This window comes from Eubalaena glacialis, chromosome 7 (genome assembly GCF_028564815.1).
Source record: "Eubalaena glacialis isolate mEubGla1 chromosome 7, mEubGla1.1.hap2.+ XY, whole genome shotgun sequence".
NCBI classification, from domain to species: Eukaryota; Metazoa; Chordata; class Mammalia; order Artiodactyla; family Balaenidae; genus Eubalaena; species Eubalaena glacialis.
Window position 1 is genome coordinate 22,710,043 of NC_083722.1, and position 21,453 is coordinate 22,731,495.

At 37.3% G+C, this 21,453-nt stretch overlaps 1 protein-coding gene and 1 long non-coding RNA gene across 2 annotated transcripts in view; one reads left to right on the forward strand and one right to left on the reverse strand.

The window, feature by feature from the left end:
• Nucleotides 1-21,453, forward strand: part of LOC133095061 (uncharacterized) — a 90,915-nt gene that overhangs the window by 51,707 nt on the left and 17,755 nt on the right. The gene's annotated exons all lie outside the window — the stretch shown is intronic.
• On the reverse strand, nt 9,325-10,302 carry LOC133094358 (olfactory receptor 10C1-like). The gene has a single exon (XM_061194897.1). It carries the CDS (start codon nt 10,285-10,287, stop codon nt 9,325-9,327), a length of 963 nt encoding a protein of 320 aa, XP_061050880.1. The 5' UTR covers nt 10,288-10,302.

The window sequence follows — 21,453 nt, forward strand, 5'->3', positions numbered from 1 at the left end:
TCCATGTCTGTTTTTCTTTCTCAAGATTGCTTCAGCTATTTGGGGTCTTTTGTGTTTCCATACAAATTGTGAAATTTTTTGTTCTAGTTCTGTGAAAAATGCCATTGGTGGTTTGATAGGGATTGCATTGAATCTGTAGATTGCTTTGGGTAGTATAGTCATTTTCACAATGCTGATTCTTCCAATCCAAGACCATGGTATATCTCCTCATCTGTTTGTATCATCTTTAATTTCTTTCATCTGTGTCTTATAGTTTTCTGCATACAGGTCTTTTGTCTCCTTAGGTGGGTTTATTCATAGGTATTTTATACTTTTTTTTGCAGTGGTAAATGGGAGTGTTTCCTTAATTTCTCTTTCAGATTTTTCATCATTAGTGTATAGGACTGCAGGAGATTTCTGTGCATTAATTTTGTATCCTGCTACTTTACCAAATTCATTGATTAGTTCTAGTAGTTTTCTGGTAGCATCTTTAGGATTCTCTATGTAGAGTATCATGTCATCTGCAAACAGTGACAGCTTTACTTCTTCTTTTCTGATTTAGATTCCTTTTATTTCTTTTTCTTCTCTGATTGCTGTGGCTAAAACTTCCAAACGTATGTTGAATAATAGTGGTGAGAGTGGACAACCTTGTCTTGTTCCTGATCTTAGAGGAAATGGTTTCAGTTGTGCACCATTGAGAATGAAGTTTGCTGTGGGTTTGTCACATATGGCCTTTATTACGTTGAGGTAAGTTCCCTCTGTGCCTACTTTCTGGAGGGTTTTTATCATAAATGGGTGTTGAATTTTGTCGAAAGCTTTTTCTGCATCTATTGATATGATCATATGGTTTTTCTCCTTCAATTTGTTAACATGGTTTATCACATTGATTGATTTGCGTATACTGAAGAATCCTGGCATTCCTGGGATAAACCCCACTTGATCATGGTGTATGATCCTTTTAATGTGCCTTTGGATTCTGTTTGTTGAAGATTTTTGCATCTATGTTCATCAGTGATATTGGCCTGTAGTTTTCTTTCTTTGTGACATCTTTGTCTGGTTTTGGTATCAGGGTGATGGTGGCCTCGTAGAATGAGTTTGGGAGTGTTCCTCCCTCTGCTATATTTTAGAAGAGTTTGAGAAGGATAGGTGTTAGCTCTTCTCTAAATGTTTGATAGAATTCGCCTGTGAAGCCATCTGGTCCTGGGCTTTTGTTTGTTGGAAGATGTTTAATCACAGTCTCAATTTCAGTGCTTGTGATTGGTCTGTTTATAGTTTCTATTTCTTCCTGGTTCAGTCTTGGAAGGTTATACGTTTCTAAGAATTTGTCCATTTCTTCCAGCTTGTCCATTTTATTGGGATATAGTTGCTTGTAGTAATTTCTCATGATCCTTTGTATTTCTGCAGTGTCAGTTGTTAGTTCTCCTTTTTCCTGTCTAATTCTATTGATTTGAGTCTTCTCCCTTTTTTTCTTGATGAGTGTGGCTAATGGTTTATTAATTTTGTTTTTCTTCTCAAAGAACCAGCTTTTAGTTTTATTGATCTTTGCTATCATTTCCTTCATTTCTTTTTCATTTATTTCTGATCTGATCTTTATGATTTCTTTCCTTCTTTTGACATGGGGTTTTTTTTTTTTTGTTCTTCTTTCTCTAATTGCTTTAGGTGTAAGGTTAGGTTGTTTATTTGAGATGTTTCTTGTTTCTTGAGGTAGGATTGTATTGCTATAAACTTCCCTCTTAGAACTGCTTTTGCTGCATCCCATAGGTTTTGGGTCGTCGTGTTTTCATTGTCATTTGTTTCTAGGTATTTTTGATTACCTCTTTGATTCCTTCAGTGATCTCTTTGTTATTAAGTAGTGTATTGTTTAGCCTCCGTGTGTTTGTATTTTTTCCAGTTTTTTCCTGTAATTGATATCTAGTCTCATAGTGTTTTGGTCAGAAAAGATACTTATGATTTCAATTTTCTTAAATTTACCAAGGCTTGATTTGTGACCCAAGATATGATCTATCCTGGAGAATGATCCATGAGCACTTGAGAAGAAAGTGTATTCTGTTGTTTTTGGATGGAATGTCCTATAAGTATCAATTAAGTCCATCTTGCTTAATGTATCATTTAAAGCTTGTGTTTCCTTATTTATTTTCATTTTGGATGATCTGTCCATTGGTGAAAGTGGGGTGTTAAAGGCCCCTACTATGATTGTGTTACTGTCGATTTCCCCTTTTATGGCTGTTAGCATTTGCCTTATGTATTGAGGTGCTCCTATGTTGGGTGCATAAATATTTACAATTGTTATATCTTCTTCTTGGATTGATCCCTTGATCATTATGTAGTGTCCTTCTTTGTCTCTTGTAATAGTCTTTATTTTAAAGTCTATTTTGTCTGATATGAGAATTGCTACTCCAGCTTTCTTTTGATTTCCATTTGCATGGAATATCTTTTTCCATCCCCTCACTTTCAGTCTGTATGTGCTCCTAGGTCTGAAGTGGGTGTCTTGCAGACAGCATATATACGGGTCTTGTTTTTGTATCCATTCAGCCAGTCTATGTCTTTTGGTGGGGGCATTTAATCCATTTACATTTAAGGTAGTTATCGCTATGTATGTTCCTATTATCATTTTCTTAATTGTTTTGGGTTTGTCATTGTACATCTTTTCCTTCTCTTCTGTTTCCTGCCTAGAGAAGTTCCTTTAGCATTTGTTGTAAAGCTGGTTTGGTGGTGCTTAGTTTTCTTTACTTTTGCTTGTCTGTAAATGTTTTAATTTCTCCTTCAAATCTGAATGAGATCCTTGCTGGGTAGAGTAATCTTGGTTGTAGGTTCTTCCCTTTTATCATTTTAAATATGTCCTGCCACTCCCTTCTGGCTTGCAGAGTTTCTGCTGAAAGATCAGCTGTTAACCTTATGGGGATTCCCTTGTATGTTATTTGTTGTTTTTCCCTTGCTGCTTTTAATATTTTTTCTTTGTATTTAGTTTTTGATAGTTTGATTAATATGTGTCTTAGCGTGCTTCTCCTTGGATTTATCCTGTATGGGACTCTCTGCACTTCCTGGACTTGACTGACTATTTCCTTTCCCATATTAGGGAAGTTTTCAACTATATCTCTTCAGATATTTTCTCAGTCCCTTTCTTTCTCTCTTCTTCTTCTGGGACCCCTATAATTCGAATGTTGGTGCGTTTAATGTTGTCCCAGATGTCTCTAAGACTGTCCTCAATTCTTTTCATTCTTTTTTCTTTATTCTGCTCTGTGGTAGATATTTCCACTATTTTATCTTCCAGGTCACTTTTCCGTTCTTCTGCTTCAGTTATTCTGCTATTGATTCCTTCTAGAGAATTTTTAATTTCATTTATTGTGTTGTTCATCATTGTTTGTTTGCTTTTTAGTTCTTCTAGGTCCTTGTTAATCGTTTCTTGTATTTTCTCCATTCTATTTCCGAGACTTTGGATCATCTTTACTATCATTACTCTGAATTCTTTTTCAGGTAGATTGCCTATTTCCTCTTCATTTGTTTGGTCTGGTGGGTGTTTGCCTTGCTCCTTCATCTGCTGTGTGTTTCTCTGTCTTCTCATTTTGCTTAACTTACTGTGTTTGGGGTCTCCTTTTTGCAGGCTGCATGTTTGTATTTCCCGTTGTTTTTGGTGTCTACCCCCAGTGGCTAAGGTTGGTTCAGTGGGTTGTGTAGGCTTCCTGGTGGAGGGTATTGGTGCCTGTGTTCTGGTGGATGAGGCTGGATCTTGTTTTTCTGGTGGGAAGGACCGCATCCGGTGGTGTGTTTTGGAGTGTCTGTGAGCTTATTACTATTTTAGCCTCTCTGCTAATGGGGGGGTGGGGTTTTTGTTCCTGTCTTGCTAGTTGTTTGGCATAGGGTATCCAGCACTGTAGCTTGCTGGTCATTGAGTGGAGCTGGGTCTTAGCGTTGAGATGGAGATCTCTGGGAGAGCTTTTGCTGTTTGATATTATGTGGAGCTGGGAGGTCTCTGGTGGATGAATGTCCTGAACTCGGCTGTCCCACCTCAAAGGCACAGGCCTGACACCTGGCCAGAGCACCAAGACCCTGTCAGCCACATGGCTCAGAAGAAAAGGGAGAAAAAAATAAAGAAAGAAAGAAAAGAAAATAGTTATTAAAATAAAAAATTTTTTTAAATTATTAATAATTAAAAAAATTAAAAAGTAATTAAAAAAAAGAAAGAAGAGAGCAACCAAATCAAAAAACAAATCCACCAATGATAACAATCACTATAAAAACTATACTAAAAAACGGACAGACAGAACCCTCAGACAAATGGTAAAAGCAAAGCTATACAGACAAGATCACACAAAGAAGCATACACATACACACTCACAAAAAGAGAAAAAGGAAAAAAAAATCTATATATATATTAAAAAAAAGGAAGAGAGCAACCAATCAGTAAAGAAATTTACCAATGATAATAAACTCTAAATACTAAACTAAGATAAACATAAAACCAGAAACAAATTAGATGCAGAAAGCAAACCCCAAGTCTACAGTTGGGGTAAAGTCCACCACCTCAATTTTGTGATGATTCGTTGTCTATTCAGGTATTCCAGAGATGCAGGGTACATCAAGTTGATTGTGGAGATTTAATCCTCTGCTCCTGGGGCTGCTGGGAGAAATTTCCCTTTCTCTTCTTTGTTCGCACAGCTCCTGGGGTTCAGCTTTGGATTTGGCCCCGCCTTTGTGTGTAGGTCGCCTGAGGGCATCTGTTCTTTGCTCAGACAGGACGGGGTTAAAGTAGCAGCTGATTAGGGTGCTCTGGCTCACTCAGGCTGCAGGGAGGGAGGGTACGGAATGCGGGGTGAGCCTGCGACGGCAGAGGCCGGCTTGATGTTGCAATAGCCTGAGGCACGCCATGTGTTCTCCCGGGGAAGTTTTCCCTTGATCACGGGACCCTGGCAGTGGCGGGCTGCACAGGCTCCTGGGAGGGGAGGTGTGGATAGTGACTTGTGCTTGCACACAGGCTTCTTGGTGGCTGCAGCAGCCTTAGCGTCTCATGCCCATCTCTGGGGTCTGCACTGAGAGCCACGGCTCGCGCCTGTCTCTGGAGCTCTTTTAGGCGGTGTTCTGAATCCCCTCTCCTCACGCACCCCGAAACAATGGTCTCTTGCCTCTTAGGCAGGTCCAGACTTTTTCCCGGACTCCCTCCCAGCTAGCTGTGGCTCACTAGCCCCCTTCAGGCTGTGTTCACACAGCCAACCCCAGTCCTCTCCCTGGGATCTGAGCTCTGAAGCCTGAGCCTCAGCTCCCAGCCCCCACCCGTCCCGGTGGGTGAGCAGACAAGCCTCTCAGGCTGGTGAGTGCCGGTCCGCACGGATCCTCTGTGCGGGAATCTCTCTGCTTTGCCCTCTGCACACCTGTTGCTGCACACTCCTCTGTGGCTCCAAAGCTTCCCCCCCGCCACCCCCGTCTCTGCCAGTAAAGGGGCTTCCTAGTGTGTGGAAACTTTTCCTCCTTCACAGCTCCCTGCCAGAGGTGCAGGTCCTGTCCCTATTCTTTTGTCTCTGTTTTTTCTTTTTTCTTTTGCCCTACCCAGGTACGTGGGGAGTTTCTTGCCTTTTGGGAAGTTTGAGGTCTTCTGCCAGCGTTCAGTAGGTGTTGTGTAGGAGTTGTTCCACATGTAGATGTATTTCTGATGTATTTGTGGGGAGGAAAGTGATCTCCACGTCTTACTCCTCCGCCATCTTGAAGGTCTCCTCTTATTTACTTTATACCTAGTAGTTTTTACCTCTTAATCTTTTTGATGCAATTGTGAATGAGAATTTTTTTTGTTAACTTCTCTTTCTCATAGTTCATTTTTTGTGTATAGAAACAACATATTTCTGTATATGAATTTTATATCCTACAACTTTATCAAATTCATTGATGTGTCTAGTAGTTTTTGGTGGCATCTTTAGGATTTTCTACATATAGTATCATGTCAGCTGCAAACAGTGATAGTAGTACATCTTCTTTTCCAATTTGGATTCCTTGTATTTCTTTTTCTTTTCTGATTGTTTTTGCTAGGTTTTTCAAGACTATGTTGAATAAATGTGGTGAGAGTGGGCATCCATGTCTTGTTCCTGATCTTAGAGGAAATGTTTTTGGCTTTTCACCACTGATTATGATGTTAGCTATGAGACTGTCATTTATGGCCTTTAATATGTTGAGGTATGTTCCCTCTATACTCATTTTATTGAGAGTTTTTAAAAAATCATAAATGGATGCTGTATTTTGTCAAAAGGTTTTTCTGCATCTATTGATATGATAATAAGATTTTTAACCTTTAATTTACTTTTTTTGTTGTCACAAGAGATATACTTTATTTATTGAAGTATAGCTGATTTACAATTTTATGTTAGTTTCAGGTGTACAACACCTGAATATTTTTATTCAATATTCAATATTTTTATAGTTATATTTCAATATATTTCAATATTTTTATAGTTATACTCCATTTAACATTATTACAAAATAGTGGCTATATTTCTTTTGGCTGTACAATATACCTTGTTTTGCTTATCAATTTTATACATAGTAGTTTGTATCTCTTAGTCCCATACCCCTATCTTGTCCCTCCCCACTTCCCTGTCTCCACTGGGAACCACTAAGTTTATTCTCTATATCTGTGAGTCTGTTCCTGTTTTGTTATATACATTTGTTTTATTTTTAGATTCCACATAAAAGTGATAATATAGAGTATTTGTCTTTCTTTTATTTCACTAAGCGTAATACTCTGTGTGCATGTGTGTATATATATACATACATATACATGATATATTTATATAATCCCATATCACTTATCCATTCATCTGTTGGTGAACACTTAGGTTGCTTCCATATCTTGTCTATTGTGAATAATGCTGCTATGAACATTGTGGTGCATGTATCTTTTCAAATTCGTGTTTTTGCTTTCTTCAGATACATACTCAGGAGTGGAATTACTGGATCATATGGTAGTTCTATTTTTAGTTTTTTTTCTTAGGAACCTCCATACAGTTTTTCATAGTGGCTGCACGAATTTACACTTCCACCAGCAGTGTAGAAGGGTTCCTTCTTCTCCACATCCTTGCCAACATTCGTTGTTTGTAGATTTTTTGATGATAGCCATTCTGATAGATGTGAGGTCATATTGTGGTTTTGATTTACATTTCTCTAATAATTAGTAATGTTGAGCATCTTTTCATGTGCCTGTTAACCATCTATATATCTTCTTTGGAAAAATGTCTATTCAGTTCTTCTATTTTAAAATCTGGGTTTTTTTTGATATTGAGTTGTATGAGCTGTTTATAATAATTTCAGATATTAACCCCTTATCAGTCACATCATTTGCAAATATTTCTTCCATTCAGTAGGTTGTCTTTTCATATTATTGATGGTTTTCTTTGCTGTGCAAAAGCTTTTAAGTTTAACTAGGTTCCGTTTGTTTATTTTTTCTTTTATTTCCTTTGCCTTAGGAAACAGAACAAAAAAATATATTGCTATCATTTGCATCAGTGAGTGTTCTGCCTATGTTCTCTTCTAGGGGTTTTATGGTTTCCAGTCTTACATTTCTGTCTTTAACATATTTTGAGTTTATTTTTTATATGATGTCAGAAATGTTCTAATCTCATTCTTTTATATGTAGTTGTCCAGTTTTTGATTTTTTCAAACTTATGAAACTTTTCAAACTTATAAAACTAAACAAAAATGTCATACTATACAAATTGTTTTTAACTTGCTCTAATGCTTAATGAGTCATTCATTTTTCTGGATTAATAAACATAAATAATAATCTCTAATGCTTACAGATAATTCCTGCCTATTCGTGTAGCATAATTGTTAAGTAGTTATTTTTGCATGTCCAGATTATTTCCATTCTTAATTACTATACACACATATCCAAAAAACCCACAATGTATTGGGTTGGCCAAAAAGTTCGTTCAGGTTTTTCCATAACATCTTACCCAATATTATGTTTGGGTCTACAATGAATCAGATAGTTTTTGGTGAAATGGGAATATCTGGCAAAACACACATCTTGGTCATTAGCAAACATCAGTACTGTCCCCTGATCATAAAATTATTACATTCTTCTTTTTCTTTTCCAGCTCTATTGAGATAAAATTGATAAAATTGTCAAGGCAAGGTGTATAATGTGATGACTTGATATATGTATCCATTGTGAAATGATTACCACAATCAAGTTAAGTAACACATCCCTCATCTCACACAGTTATCATTTGTGTATATGTGTGATAAGAACACTTAAGATCCAATCTGTTAGCAAATTTCAAGTATAAAATACAGCATTATGAACTATAGCCAGCATGCTATATGTTAGATTGCCAGAACTTATTCATCCTATACTGTAAGTTGTCATAGCAACAGTCAGAGTTCTCCATTCCTTTTCATATTATCAATACTCTATGAGTAGTTATTAATCCCTCACAGATCACAGCACCTCTCTGAGAACTAGATGTTCAAATCCAAGGCAATGCCTCTATAGATGCCCTGAGCTATTAGATTGTGTTGTAACCGTGTTCATTTCTCTTAAAAACAAGTTTTTTGGATAATTTCCAAATATATTCAGTCAGGATTCATCAGCACATATATAAATTTTATAAATTATCTAAAAACCTTTAAAATTATTTATATTGATTATTTTTAGTTCCATTTTCTTCTTCCACCCCTGAATTTAAATATGATTTCTCTTTCTTTTTAATAACAATTTCACCATGGGGACTCCTGGTAAAAATTTCCCATATTTTTCTTGTAATATTCTGCAACAAATATCTCTGAATCTTAAGAGTTTGCTTTTTTTGGATGTTTAAATATCTTTTATAGTACACACAACTCAAAAATAATTATTTAACTCTGTATAGTGTCTATATCATAATTAAAGTGGAAGAGTTTTAAAACATTTTTATGGGAGTAAATTATACACACCACAGAGTTTTTAGGTATTTAAGAGTAATGTGGGACAGACGTATGTGGGAGCACTACCCCAGTGACCAGGGAAGAAGTCAGATGGGCCCCTCAAGGACTAGAAAATGCCTAGGGGTATAGAGTGAGAATTAGCCAAGCTTCTGAGTTACAATATGGCAATTTATACTCTAAGACTGTACTTTAGCCTAAACTGAAATATTTTGGAAAACCTGTCTATTGTTGGTTAAATTATTTGTTAGCCAACTTCCTTCCAAAATTTGGCAGTGAGAACAGTGAGTACAAAGGTGTCTCCAAAATTGCAATCACTGTTACTAAAGGAGATCCTTACAAAACAGATTGACGAGTGCAGTCTTTTGTTTCTTTCTTTCTTTACTCTTAGGTTGTGTGTGCATCTTTTTCAAAGAGAAGATTTGTCTGATTCTCTGGAATCTACCCATGAGTCAAAACTTTTTTCTTACCCAGAGTTCTCCAAAGAGCTGCCTTGACTTCGTTGTTCCGTAAACTATAGATGATAGGATTGAGCATGGGAGTCACCACTGTATAGAAGAGGGCCAGGAGTTTATCCATCCCTGGTGAATGGCTAGCCTTGGGCATTAAGTAGGTGACAGATCCTGAGCCATAGAAGAGTGTTACTACAAATAGGTGGGAAGAGCAGGTGGAAAGAGCTTTTTGGCGGCCTTCAGGGGAGGGCATGATCAGCACAGCAGCTAGAATTCTGCTGTAAGAAGCAATGATTAATAAAAATGGGCTGGAAATGCAAAGGATGGCCACAGCAAAGACTGCAGCCTCATTATGGGATGTATCCCCACAGGCTAGTGCCAGGATAGGGGGGAGGTCACAGAAGAAGTGGTCTATTTCACAGGGGCCACAGAAGTTCAAAGAGAAAATATAGTTGGTCTGGCCCAAGCCTACAATGCATCCCACTCCCCAAGAAACCATTGCCAAATGGACACACACTCCACGACTCATTCGTGTTGCATAGTGAAGTGGGGAGCATATGGCCACATAGCGGTCCAAAGCCATGGCTGCCAAAAGACAGCACTCACTGATACCAAATAATGTAAAGAAAAACATCTGTGTAGCGCAACCCTTCTGGGAGACTCCTTGGACCTCACTCACAAGGCTCTGCAGCATCTTGGGTATGACAGAGCAAGTGTAGCCAATCTCCAAAAGAGACAAGTTGGCCAGGAAGAAGTACATGGGGGTATGGAGGACCGGGTTGGTCCAGATGGCAAGGGCTATGAGAGCATTGCCTGTCAGTGATGCTGAGAACATGAGTAGGATGAGGGTAAATAAAAGGAAACACTGTTCGGTGACCTCAGAGAATTTGGCAAATGCAAAGTGTTTCACAGACACGCTGTTGTCCTGCCACAAGGAACAATTGAGGCTCATGACCTGAAAAAAAGAAAGGCAAAGTCATCAGATTCTTTCAGATAGAAATATAAATCTTTATATTACTCTTAGTAAGTTCTAATGAGTCAGAGAGATAAATTTCTCACCAGCAATTCTAAAAATCAGAAATTTAAGAAATTATACTCATCCCTGTACGTTTTCAAATCAAATCCTATTCTGTGTTCACTATCCCAGTTGATTTATCCAATGTATACTTAGTCAGCAGGCATAAAATGGAAAAAAAAATGTCAGCACAATTCTCTCTCATCCCTTCCTTTAATCAGTTGTTAAATACTACCACATAAAGGTCCTCTCTTACTCATTTCTTTCTTTTTCTTTTGTCACTGACTTGCTTTCTTTACTCATTCATTCAACAAGTATTTATTGAACACAGAGTATTTTGCAGTTACTGTTGTATGTCGTGGATTCAACAATGAAAAAAAAACACTATTTCTCAAATAGAACTTATTTAGTTAAGGAAAGCAAAAATTAGATGACCATTTAATAAATAAATAATTGCTGCCATGTAGAGAATTAAAACCCAGGTATGTCTCGGCAACTGATCAGTATAGATTGGGTGTTCAAGGAGGGTTTTTGGGGGTTTTTTTTTTAACATCTTTATTGGAGTATAATTGCTTTACAATGGTGTGTTAGTTTCTGCTTTATAACAAAGTGAATCAGTTATACATATACATATGTTCCCATATCTCTTCCCTCTTGCGTCTCCCTCCCTCCCACCCTCCCTGTCCCACCCCTCTAGGAGGTCACAAAGCACCGAGCTGATCTCCCTGTGCTATGCGGCTGCTTCCCACTAGCTACCTATTTTACGTTTGGTAGTGTATATATGTCCATGCCACTCTCTCACTTTGTCACAGCTTACCCTTCCCCCTCCCCATATCCTCAAGTCCATTCTCTAGTAGGTCTGTGTCTTTATTCCTGTCTTGCCCCTAGGTTCTTCATGACCATTTTTTTTTCTTAGATTCCATATATATGTGTTAGCATATGGTGTTTGTTTTTCTCTTTCTGACTCACTTCACTCTGTATGACAGACTCTAGGTCCATCCACCTCACTACAAATAACTCAATTTGTTTCTTTTTATGGCTGAGTAATATTCCATTGTATATATGTGCCACATCTTCTTTATCCATTCATCTGTTGATGGACACTTAGGTTGCTTCTATGTCCTGGCTATTGTAAATAGAGCTGCAATGAACATTTTGGTACATGTCTCTATTTGAATTATGGTTTTCTCAGGGTATATGCCCAGTAGTGGGATTGCTAGATCGTATGGTAGTTCTATTGTTAGTTTTTTAAGCAACCTCCATACTGTTCAAGGAGGGTTTTTGTCAATGAGAAGCATGAGCTGAGATGTGAATGACAAGAAGGGGAAGACTGTATCACAGCCATTCATATTTTTATCTATATTGTGATGCTGAGATAATTCCATCATTCCAGCAAATTTCTGTATATTTAATATTTCTCATCTGCCATCTCTTCTCCACCAGAATGTTCTTTGCTAAATGAAAATTACCATTACTTCAAGTTAAAATTCAAATTTATTAATATAATTCATGAATATCTATGAATCAAGTCACTGATTTTCGATAGAGACGTCTATCTCATCCCTTATCCAAATGGACCCCATATTGTAGTCATAGCAAAGTACTTGCATCTTTTAGTACATGTCTTGAATATTTTTATTTTTTTGTGCTCATTTCCCCCCGGGGGCTTGACATTTGCTCCCCTATTTCTCCATCTACTGAACAGCCTATGTTCAAGTTCCAGCATAGCTTCATCTCCTCTCCGGAATCTTCTTCCCAACTCCCCTTCTCCCTCGCCCCCATACTAGTTAGTTACATGCCCCTTCCACTCTGTGTTCCCAACACTCTATAACTGCTATTTGAGCACTTACACAACTCCAAGGACAATTAATTGTTCATTTCTTCCTGAGTGTAGCCTCAGACACAGACATAGAATGAAGACTTTTACTTATACCATTATATCCACTACCCTTAACAATGAATAAGCTCTTATGTAATATAAAAAGTTTGAATGCTAAGCTTTACTCTGGCTGCCTATATATTCTGCCCATTGGTGCATATTCTATTTTCTGAAGTTAATTATGATAAATCTCATCTCCCTCAAATATCTCAAATGTGACAGTTATTTTTCTCTCAATCTGATAATTACTATCAATTCCTGAAAAAAAAAGTATTCCTTGTTCTTTTTGTGGATGTACTACAGTTTACATTTTTCTTTTAAAATGTCATCAATCAAAATCCTAAACAATGTTTGTCATGAAAAGGGCAGAAGAATGAGGAGGTTTTACTTTATTCTTCTGGATTCTATCTGTTCATTAGCATAACCTGAGATCATGCTTATGCTACATTCGCTTATAATACATCACTGTTTATTCCACATTAACATTTGATGCCAGTATGTATTAAAAAAGTATGCTTTTTGAGGTTCCAAATTGTTATGAACAGACAAAAGTATTAGGTGCATTCACAAAAACATATGTACAAAAATGTACAGTGTTGGGTATACACATATACCTGTACACTCACAGACAGAAACACACGTATTTAAATCCATACTAAATAGCATAGTAATGAGTATTCTGGAGATAGTGTCTCTGGGTCCAAATCCTAGTACAGTCATCTAACACTCAGTCACAGCTAACATGCCCTTAAATATCTGTTCCTCAGTTTTCCCACTTATAAAAGGAGGTGATAGTAGTACCTTCCGAATGGGGTTGCTATGAAGATTAAGTGAGTTAATTCCTATAAAAGCACTTAGAAAAGTGGTTACGTACTCAAGTATTTAGCTAGCAGTGCCTGTAAACTTGCATACTCTCATAATAAATTTACCTTCGCATATACCCTCTCTTGCCGAATTTTAAATCACAATCCCCAATCATTTCTCCTATTCATTCTCTTCATTTCCATTTCATGTTTTTCTATTTATCTGCCATGATGGAAAGAGAAAAAGCAAAAAACACATACGTACATATATACATTTAAACATAAAAATGCCACGTGAATGTTATGTCCTGAGAAAAATAGTTGTATATTATGAATCATTTAATCTACTGATTTGGATTTCCACCGAGCTATGCAATAGTTCTTAAAAGTTAAGGATGGAAACAAGTGGACTGATCCAAAATTCTGTTAAATATGAAATAAGAACTCTGCACGATTACAGGGACCCTCAATGTATATGACTGTTGAAAAATTTGCTCACAGTATCAGGTAGTCTATATAATGCATTTGCACTTATATTAAAGCATTTATAAACATTGTAATTAAATTAATATCTACATTTCCCTTGTAGCAACACAATTCAGTTAAAGCTGTGGGGAAAAAAAAGATACAATGGTTTACTTTTTTTAATTCAAAACATTTAAAAAATATCCTGGCTTCTCAATAATAGCTTATGCATTTGCTTAGAAAAGTCTGGAAGTGGAGTTATCATCCCTTTTGCTAGTTAAATACACAAACATGTATCTTGCTCATTCTATCTTCCTGTGTCTGGGAGGAACTGCAGTTTCCTCAGTGACACTGATGGAAAGACCAAGGGGGAAATCCCAACCAGAAAAGGAGAATGCCTGACTCTTAAGTAGTGACTTTGCAAAGATTTCATTTCAAAAATACCCTTGTCCTATTTAGACTTAGACAGAAAATGCAATTGCCTATTTTGGGGGTGGGAGTCAGGGGATGTGAGGAATGGGAGAAACCTACTGGTGGATGGCACATAGGGAGGGCTGACTGCACAAAGACTAATGCATGCTGTTAGTCATTCGATATTTTTAGACCCACAAGATGAATTAAAAAGTCATCCTTTTGGGAGATTGGGATTGACATATATACACTAATATGTATAAAATGGATAACTAATAAGAACGTGTTGTATAAAAAATAAATAAAATTCAAAAATTCAAAAAAATAAGTCATCCTTGATAAATACTTTTTAAAACCTCACAAAGTTCAGAGATAGCTGAAAAAACAAGATATCAGGGGTAGTGAAGATCTGTGAGTGCTTCTAAATATTTAAACTGACAAAGAATGATACTCTGTCTAGAAATAAATATTAAATCATATAGAAATAAATGTGTAGGTCTCACTGGAGGTGAGAATACAAATGAACGTCATCAAATTCCCTTCTCCCTCCCTGTCACTTGGAATAATACTAAACGAGGTAAAATCTGATTTTTTTCACAAACAAAGAAAACTTTATTCTTTGATCAAAATATGGAGAGATGTGAGCTCGAGCTCTAGAGTACATGCTCTCCTGATTTTTAAAATTACACATTCTATTATTTTCAGGATTTACTCTCTGTTGGCCTTTGTCCAGGGACCTTGAGATCCAAATAGTAGAGGTCAGCTTTATGTATATACCAAGAATATTTAATTTTAATCATTGTCTACAGAAAGAGAGTGAGCAGGTGTCAGGAGTCTGCAGAAAGGAGCATCACAGGCAGTACAACAGTTTGGCACAGACATTCTTCTGTCTCTCACCTGATGCATTTTCTTGACTTAAAGGCTCTGATCCATCATTTCTGTGTGAAGGAAGGATGATAAAGCCCTTCCTATCTTTCTTGCCTAGTTGTTAGAGGCAAACCATGAATGAAAAATAAGGAATTAAAATGCAGTTTATCAGCATCAAAACCACTTGCCCTTTAAAAGCCTTATGTTAATGAACTCATGGGACACTGCATGCAGTATTCTCTATTATTACCAGTCTATAAAAATAACCTATATTAAGAGTCAGTCGTCAACCAAATATGCACTGTGATATTAATCTAAAGATATAGGAGTTTCTTGCCCACCGATAAATTTTGTTTTCATAAGGAAATGTTTATTTCCTATCAGCCAAAGAAAAACATGTGATACCTTATTAGACATTTTATCTGAAACACATAGTACAGTGCCTGGAATACAAGAAAAAAAAATATTAACCTTCATCATTCTAAAATTGTCATTTCTAAAATGCTTGAGTAGTAGATACAATTTATGTAAATTGGTCATTAAAGATTGTGGAGATGATTATCCATTGCTTTCCATAACTTCCCATAGTCATTTCATTGAGGACCTAATATTTAGCTGGTGATATTTAGCTGGTGACATAAGCCAGCAGAAACTATTTTATCACTTGATTGGAGTAACATATACAGGATAATCAAGGCATTTTCATTACCCAACAATAAGAGATATATCTATTTTCTGTGATACAATTTATTTAGAACAACTTACAGCAATTTTATGACAGGGATACTGGCAAATTGAGTAAATTGTTACACTCTTCAGAGAAGGAGAAAAATAACATTAAAATAATGGCCAGAACTGAAAAATACTTTGGGTATTAGCTATTCATTTTTACACTTCAATCCACAGTCTTCCACAACCTTCTTTTCTTAAGACATCAGTTATATCACATACCTTTAATCATAACATTTGAGGAAAAAAATTAGACGGTATTTGCTTCCAATGAGCCACTCCCTGATTTTCTCTGCACACTCTCCTTATAGTCTCTCAAAATTCAGAGGATGTAAATCTCCCCAGTTCTCACTTCTAAGACCATGCACTAAGAAACTTTTGTTGTATTCAGGACCATGTCTGATCTCAAGAAGAGTGTGTGTCTCCTGAGAGAGAGCATCATGTCCCTCCTAACAATGCCCTTAGCTCCACACATACACACACACACACACACACACACACACACACACACAGAATCATGCAGGGCTGTGCTGATTACATCATGGTATATTTGAGTTTTTCTAGTCCTGAAAAAAAAAGAATATGAATATGTTATACTTCATTTATTCTCCTTGTTCTGAAACCTTATCCTATCTCCCTTCCCCAGGAGACATATATTCTTTTCACTAGAGTGTCAGGAAATAGTTTGATTCTATCTCTCAGGAATTGCCACAGACAGGTCTGTCTCTATTTGTTGATAAATGGTAATATTTAGGAAGCAAAAGAATTAAATGTAAAAGACAATGTAGAAAGAAAAGTAAAAGTAAATCAATAGTAAAATATAATAACCTATATTGTAGGTAACTGTTATCATAGACTGTGTACATAATATGATCTGAATTCAGGGGAAATGTACTATGGTAACCAAGTATTTGACCACTCTAAACTATTAATATGAAATATTCAGATTTTAATTTTTTGTCTGAATTAAACAAGATAGTCATCTAGTCATCAAAAATAATTATAAAAACTACACAAGTAACTTTCATGTCATATTATATTGATGCAGTTAGTATTTATTCTGATTATTATAAAAGACTCAATAAATCATAATAATCTTCTAGTTACACATGAGTTTGACAAAGTGCTTACTTGTTTCTATCAAAAGTAATATAAAAATTTTTAAAAAGTAATATAAAAAATCAAGTCAAAGATATATTAGAATTATGAAAAAACTGTAAAGTACCAAATACTTATTTAAATGATGTAAAAAAGTAGGTAAGTTACTGAATACCTATTATTGACATGAAATAAAGGCAAAGGAGGAAGACTAGGGAAGAGGAAGTTGTGATTTGGGAAGAAAATTCCCCTTATTGCCTCCTTATTAAATAAATTATGCACAGGAGGAGGTCAAGATGGTAGAGTAGAAAGATGTAGAACTCACTTCCCCCCAGTGAACTCATCAACAATACATCTACATGTAGAACAGTTCTCATTGCAAAGTAACTGGAGACTTGGAGAAAGACTTTTTACAAGCAAGGCTGTAAGAAAGATCCACATGGAATCGGGTAGGAGGAGAAGCCATCTGGTCGGGACGTGTGCCCCTGGGAGGGGACTCAGAGGAAGAGAGACTACATGGGAAGAGATCCTTCCTAGGTAGTGAGTGGTTCGAACCACATATAGGGCATCTCAGCCCTTCCCTGGAGTCCTACACAGGGAAGATGAGCCCCCTTGGCTGGTTGGAGTACTGGTGCGACTAATAGAAGGGCTGTGGGAAGCCTGGACTCCAGTCCTGAGGAGCACGTGCACACTTGCCTGCTCCTGAAGCAGTGAAGAGAGGGAGGGTTGAAAACTGCATGAGTGGCTGGCGGTTTCCCAACACTGCCCCCGAGGTTCATGCCCCAGCCTGAGCCTAGGAAATGTTCCAGCCTTGCTTGCTTCAAGATGCAGCTCCACATTTACATTTTCCACACTTTTCTCTCTCTCTCCTCTTTCTGGGACCCCTATAAGGTGAATGTTGGTGCCCTTGATGTTGTCCCACAGATCCCTTAAATTGTTTTTATTTTTCAAAATTTGTTTTCTTTTTGCTATTCTCATTTGGTGATTTCTATTAATCTATCTTTTAGATCACTTATGCATTCTTCTATATCACCCAGTTTGCTGTTAATTCCTTCTAGTGTGTTTTTCATTTTCGTTATTGTATTCTTCAGTTCTGATTGGTTCTTTCATATATTTTCTAGTTCCTCATTAAAATTCTCACTGTGTTCATCTTAATTCAGTTAGCATTACTAATACTTTGGATTCTTGATCTAGTAAATTGTTTATTTCTGCCTGTGTGGGAGCATCCTTATACTGTCTGTGTGTGCCCAGTGGCTTTGGTGAGAGAGATGGATTTGACACGAACACAAGTTATGCTTTTCCTCAGGGTGTGCTGACAGCTCTCACCTTGTTAAGAGGTGGGGCTGGAGATGAAGGGGCTGGGGCCAGAGCCAGGTGTGAACCAGGGCTTCCCCTCTGTTCAGTAGCCATCACAGTCCTATTGGGGGTGTGGGTGGGTCTCAAGTTGCTGGAACAGAAGCCCTGAAGGTTGGGTCAAGCTGGCTTCATTCCTTTTAAGTGTGTGCCCTTCGCCCTCTCAACATTAGTCCCCTGAGCCCCAGAGGTGAGAAGTGCTGGAGCAAGAGAAGCTGGTGTGGTTATTCAGCATTGGTCAGTGTATTGGGTGTGGCGGTCTGGTCGCCATCAGAGATGTGGTTTGCTTCTGATGTGCTGCCCGTGTAAGTGTCAGTCATGGCCTCCCCCTCCCTGCTTAGAGGCCATTTAGGGTTGGAGCTGCCACAGCATCTCACGAAGAGCTTTCTCCTTGATCATGGCAGCCTTTGCTCCACCCTGGAGCTGTGACTAGAAGCTACAGCTGTGCTGGAGCATTAGCTCAGCTCAGGGTGGGGTACGCACAATGGCAGTCTCATGAAACCAGTCAGCCAGCTGCATGGTTTCACTCTGCCCTTTCCACCCTACTTTGGGAGGAAGGAAGCGTTTGTGCACTACTCTCAAGCAGAGTCAAGGCTTCCCATAGCCCAATTGTTAGTCCCATTGGGCTTCCAAACACCCAAGGGGCTCTCCTTCCCTTTGTTGGACCCCAGAACTAGGGTGACCAATATGTGGTTTGAGCTGCTCGCTCCCCATAGAGGATCTCACCTTATGTCATCTCCCTTTCCTCTGAGACCCTTCCTAGGGGTACAGGTCCCAACCTGATTGCTTCTCTTCCCTTCTGACCTGATTCTGCATCTTTCTTACAGCCTTGGTTGTACAGGAGTCTCTCTGCTAGTCTCTAGGTAGTTTTCATTGAGAATTGTTTGACATGTAGATGTATTTTTGATGTGTTTTTTGGGAGGAGGTGAGTTCCGTGTCCTCCTAAGCTGCCATCTTGATTTGAATCCAGCATATTCCTTAATCTTGTATGTCTTCTCTTGATCTTACCATGCACTAGGCTCACTGTTGATAGCCTCTAAAAAATTCTTGAAATAAACATGACAAAATTAATAGTTGATGACTCTGAGTTGTAGGAATATGTGTTCTATTTTTTTTTAATACTTTAAGCATCTAAAAGAATAACAAAGAAAAACTAGAATTTTTTGTTAAAATATCAGTTCAGGATCAATCCAAGAAGAAGATATAACAATTGTAAATATTTATGCACCCAACATAGGAGCACCTCAATACATAAGGCAAATGCTAACAGCCATAAAAGGGGAAATTGACAGTAACACAATCATAGTAGGGGCCTTTAACACCCCACTTTCACCAATGGACAGATCATCCAAAATGAAAATAAATAAGGAAACACAAGCTTTAAATGATACATTAAGCAAGATGGACTTAATTGATATTTATAGGACATTCCATCCAAAAACAACAGAATACACTTTCTTCTCAAGTGCTCATGGATCATTCTCCAGGATAGATCATATCTTGGGTCACAAATCAAGCCTTGGTAAATTTAAGAAAATTGAAATCATAAGTATCTTTTCTGACCAAAACACTATGAGACTAGATATCAATTACAGGAAAAAAACTGGAAAAAATACAAACACATGGAGGCTAAACAATACACTACTAAATAACCAAGAGATCACTGAAGAAATCAAAGAGGTAATCAAAAAATACCTAGAAACAAATGACAATGAAAACACAACGACCCAAAACCTATGGGATGCAGCAAAAGCAGTTCTAAGAGGGAAGTTTATAACAATACAATCCTACCTCAAGAAACAAGAAACATCTCAAATAAACAACCTAACCTTACACCTAAAGCAATTAGAGAAAGAAGAACAAAAAAAAAACCTCCATGTCAGCAGAAGGAAAGAAATCATAAAGATCAGATCAGAAATAAATGAAAAAGAAATGAAGGAAACAACAGCAAAGATCAATAAAACTAAAAGCTGGTTCTTTGAGAAGACAAAATTGATAAACCATTAGCCAGACTCATCAAGAAAAAAAGGGAGAAGACTCAAATCAATTGAATTAGACAGGAAAAAGGAGAACTAACAGCTGACACTGCAGAAATACAAAGGATCATGAGAGATTACTACAAGCAACTATATCCCAATAAAATGGACAAGCTGGAAGAAATGGACAAATTCTAAGAAAAGCACAAACTTCTGAGACTGAACCAGGAAGAAATAAAAAATATAAACAGACCAATCACAAGCACTGAAATTGAGACTGTGATTAAAAATCTTCCAAAAAACAAAAGCCCAGGACCAGATGGCTTCACAGGCGAATTCCATCAAACATTTAGAGAAGAGCTAATACCTATCCTTCTCAAACTCTTCCAAAATATAGCAGAGGGAGGAACACTCCCAAACTCATTCTATGAGGCCACCATCACCCTGATACCAAAACCAGACAAAGATGTCACAAAGAAAGAAAACTACAGGCCAATATCACTGATGAACATAGATGCAAAAATCTTCAACAAACAGAATCCAACAGCACATTAAAAGAATCATACACCATGATCAATTGGGGTTTATCCCAGGAATGCCAGGATTCTTCAGTATACGCAAATCAATCAATGTGATAAACCATGTTAACAAATTGAAGGAGAAAAACCATATGATCGTATCAATAGATGCAGAAAAAGCTTTTGACAAAATTCAACACCCATTTATGATAAAAACCCTCCAGAAAGTAGGCACAGAGGGAACTTACCTCAACGTAATAAAGGCCATATGTGACAAACGCACAGCAAACTTCATTCTCAATGGTGCACAACTGAAACCATTTCCTCTAAGATCAGGAAAAAGACAAGGTTGTCCACTCTCACCACTATTATTCAACATAGTTTTGGAAGTTTTAGCCACAGCAATCAGAGAAGAAAAAGAAATAAAAGGAATACAAATTGGAGAAGAAGAAGTACAACTGTCACTGTTTGCAGATGACATGATACTATACACAGAGAATCCTAAAGATGCTACCAGAAAACTACTAGAACTAATCAATGAATTTGGTAAAGTAGCAGGATACAAAATTAATGCACAGAAATCTCTTGCATTCCTATACACTAATGATGAAAAATCTGAAAGAGAAATTAAGGAAACACTCCCATTTACCACTGCAGCAAAAAGAATAAAATACCTGGGAATAAACCTACCTAAGGAGACAAAAGACCTGTATGCAGAAAACTATAAGACACTGATGAAAGAAATTAAAGATGATACAAACAGATGAAGAGATACACCATGTTCTTGGATTGGAAGAATCAACATTGTGAAAATGACTATACTACCCAAAGCAATCTACAGATTCATTGCAATCCCTATCAAACTACCAATGGCATTTTTCACAGAGCTAGAACAAAAAATTTCATAATTTGTATGGAAACACAAAAGACCCCGAATAGCCAAAGCAATCTTGAGAAAGAAAAACAGAGCTGGAGGAATCAGGCTCCTGGACTTCAGACTATAC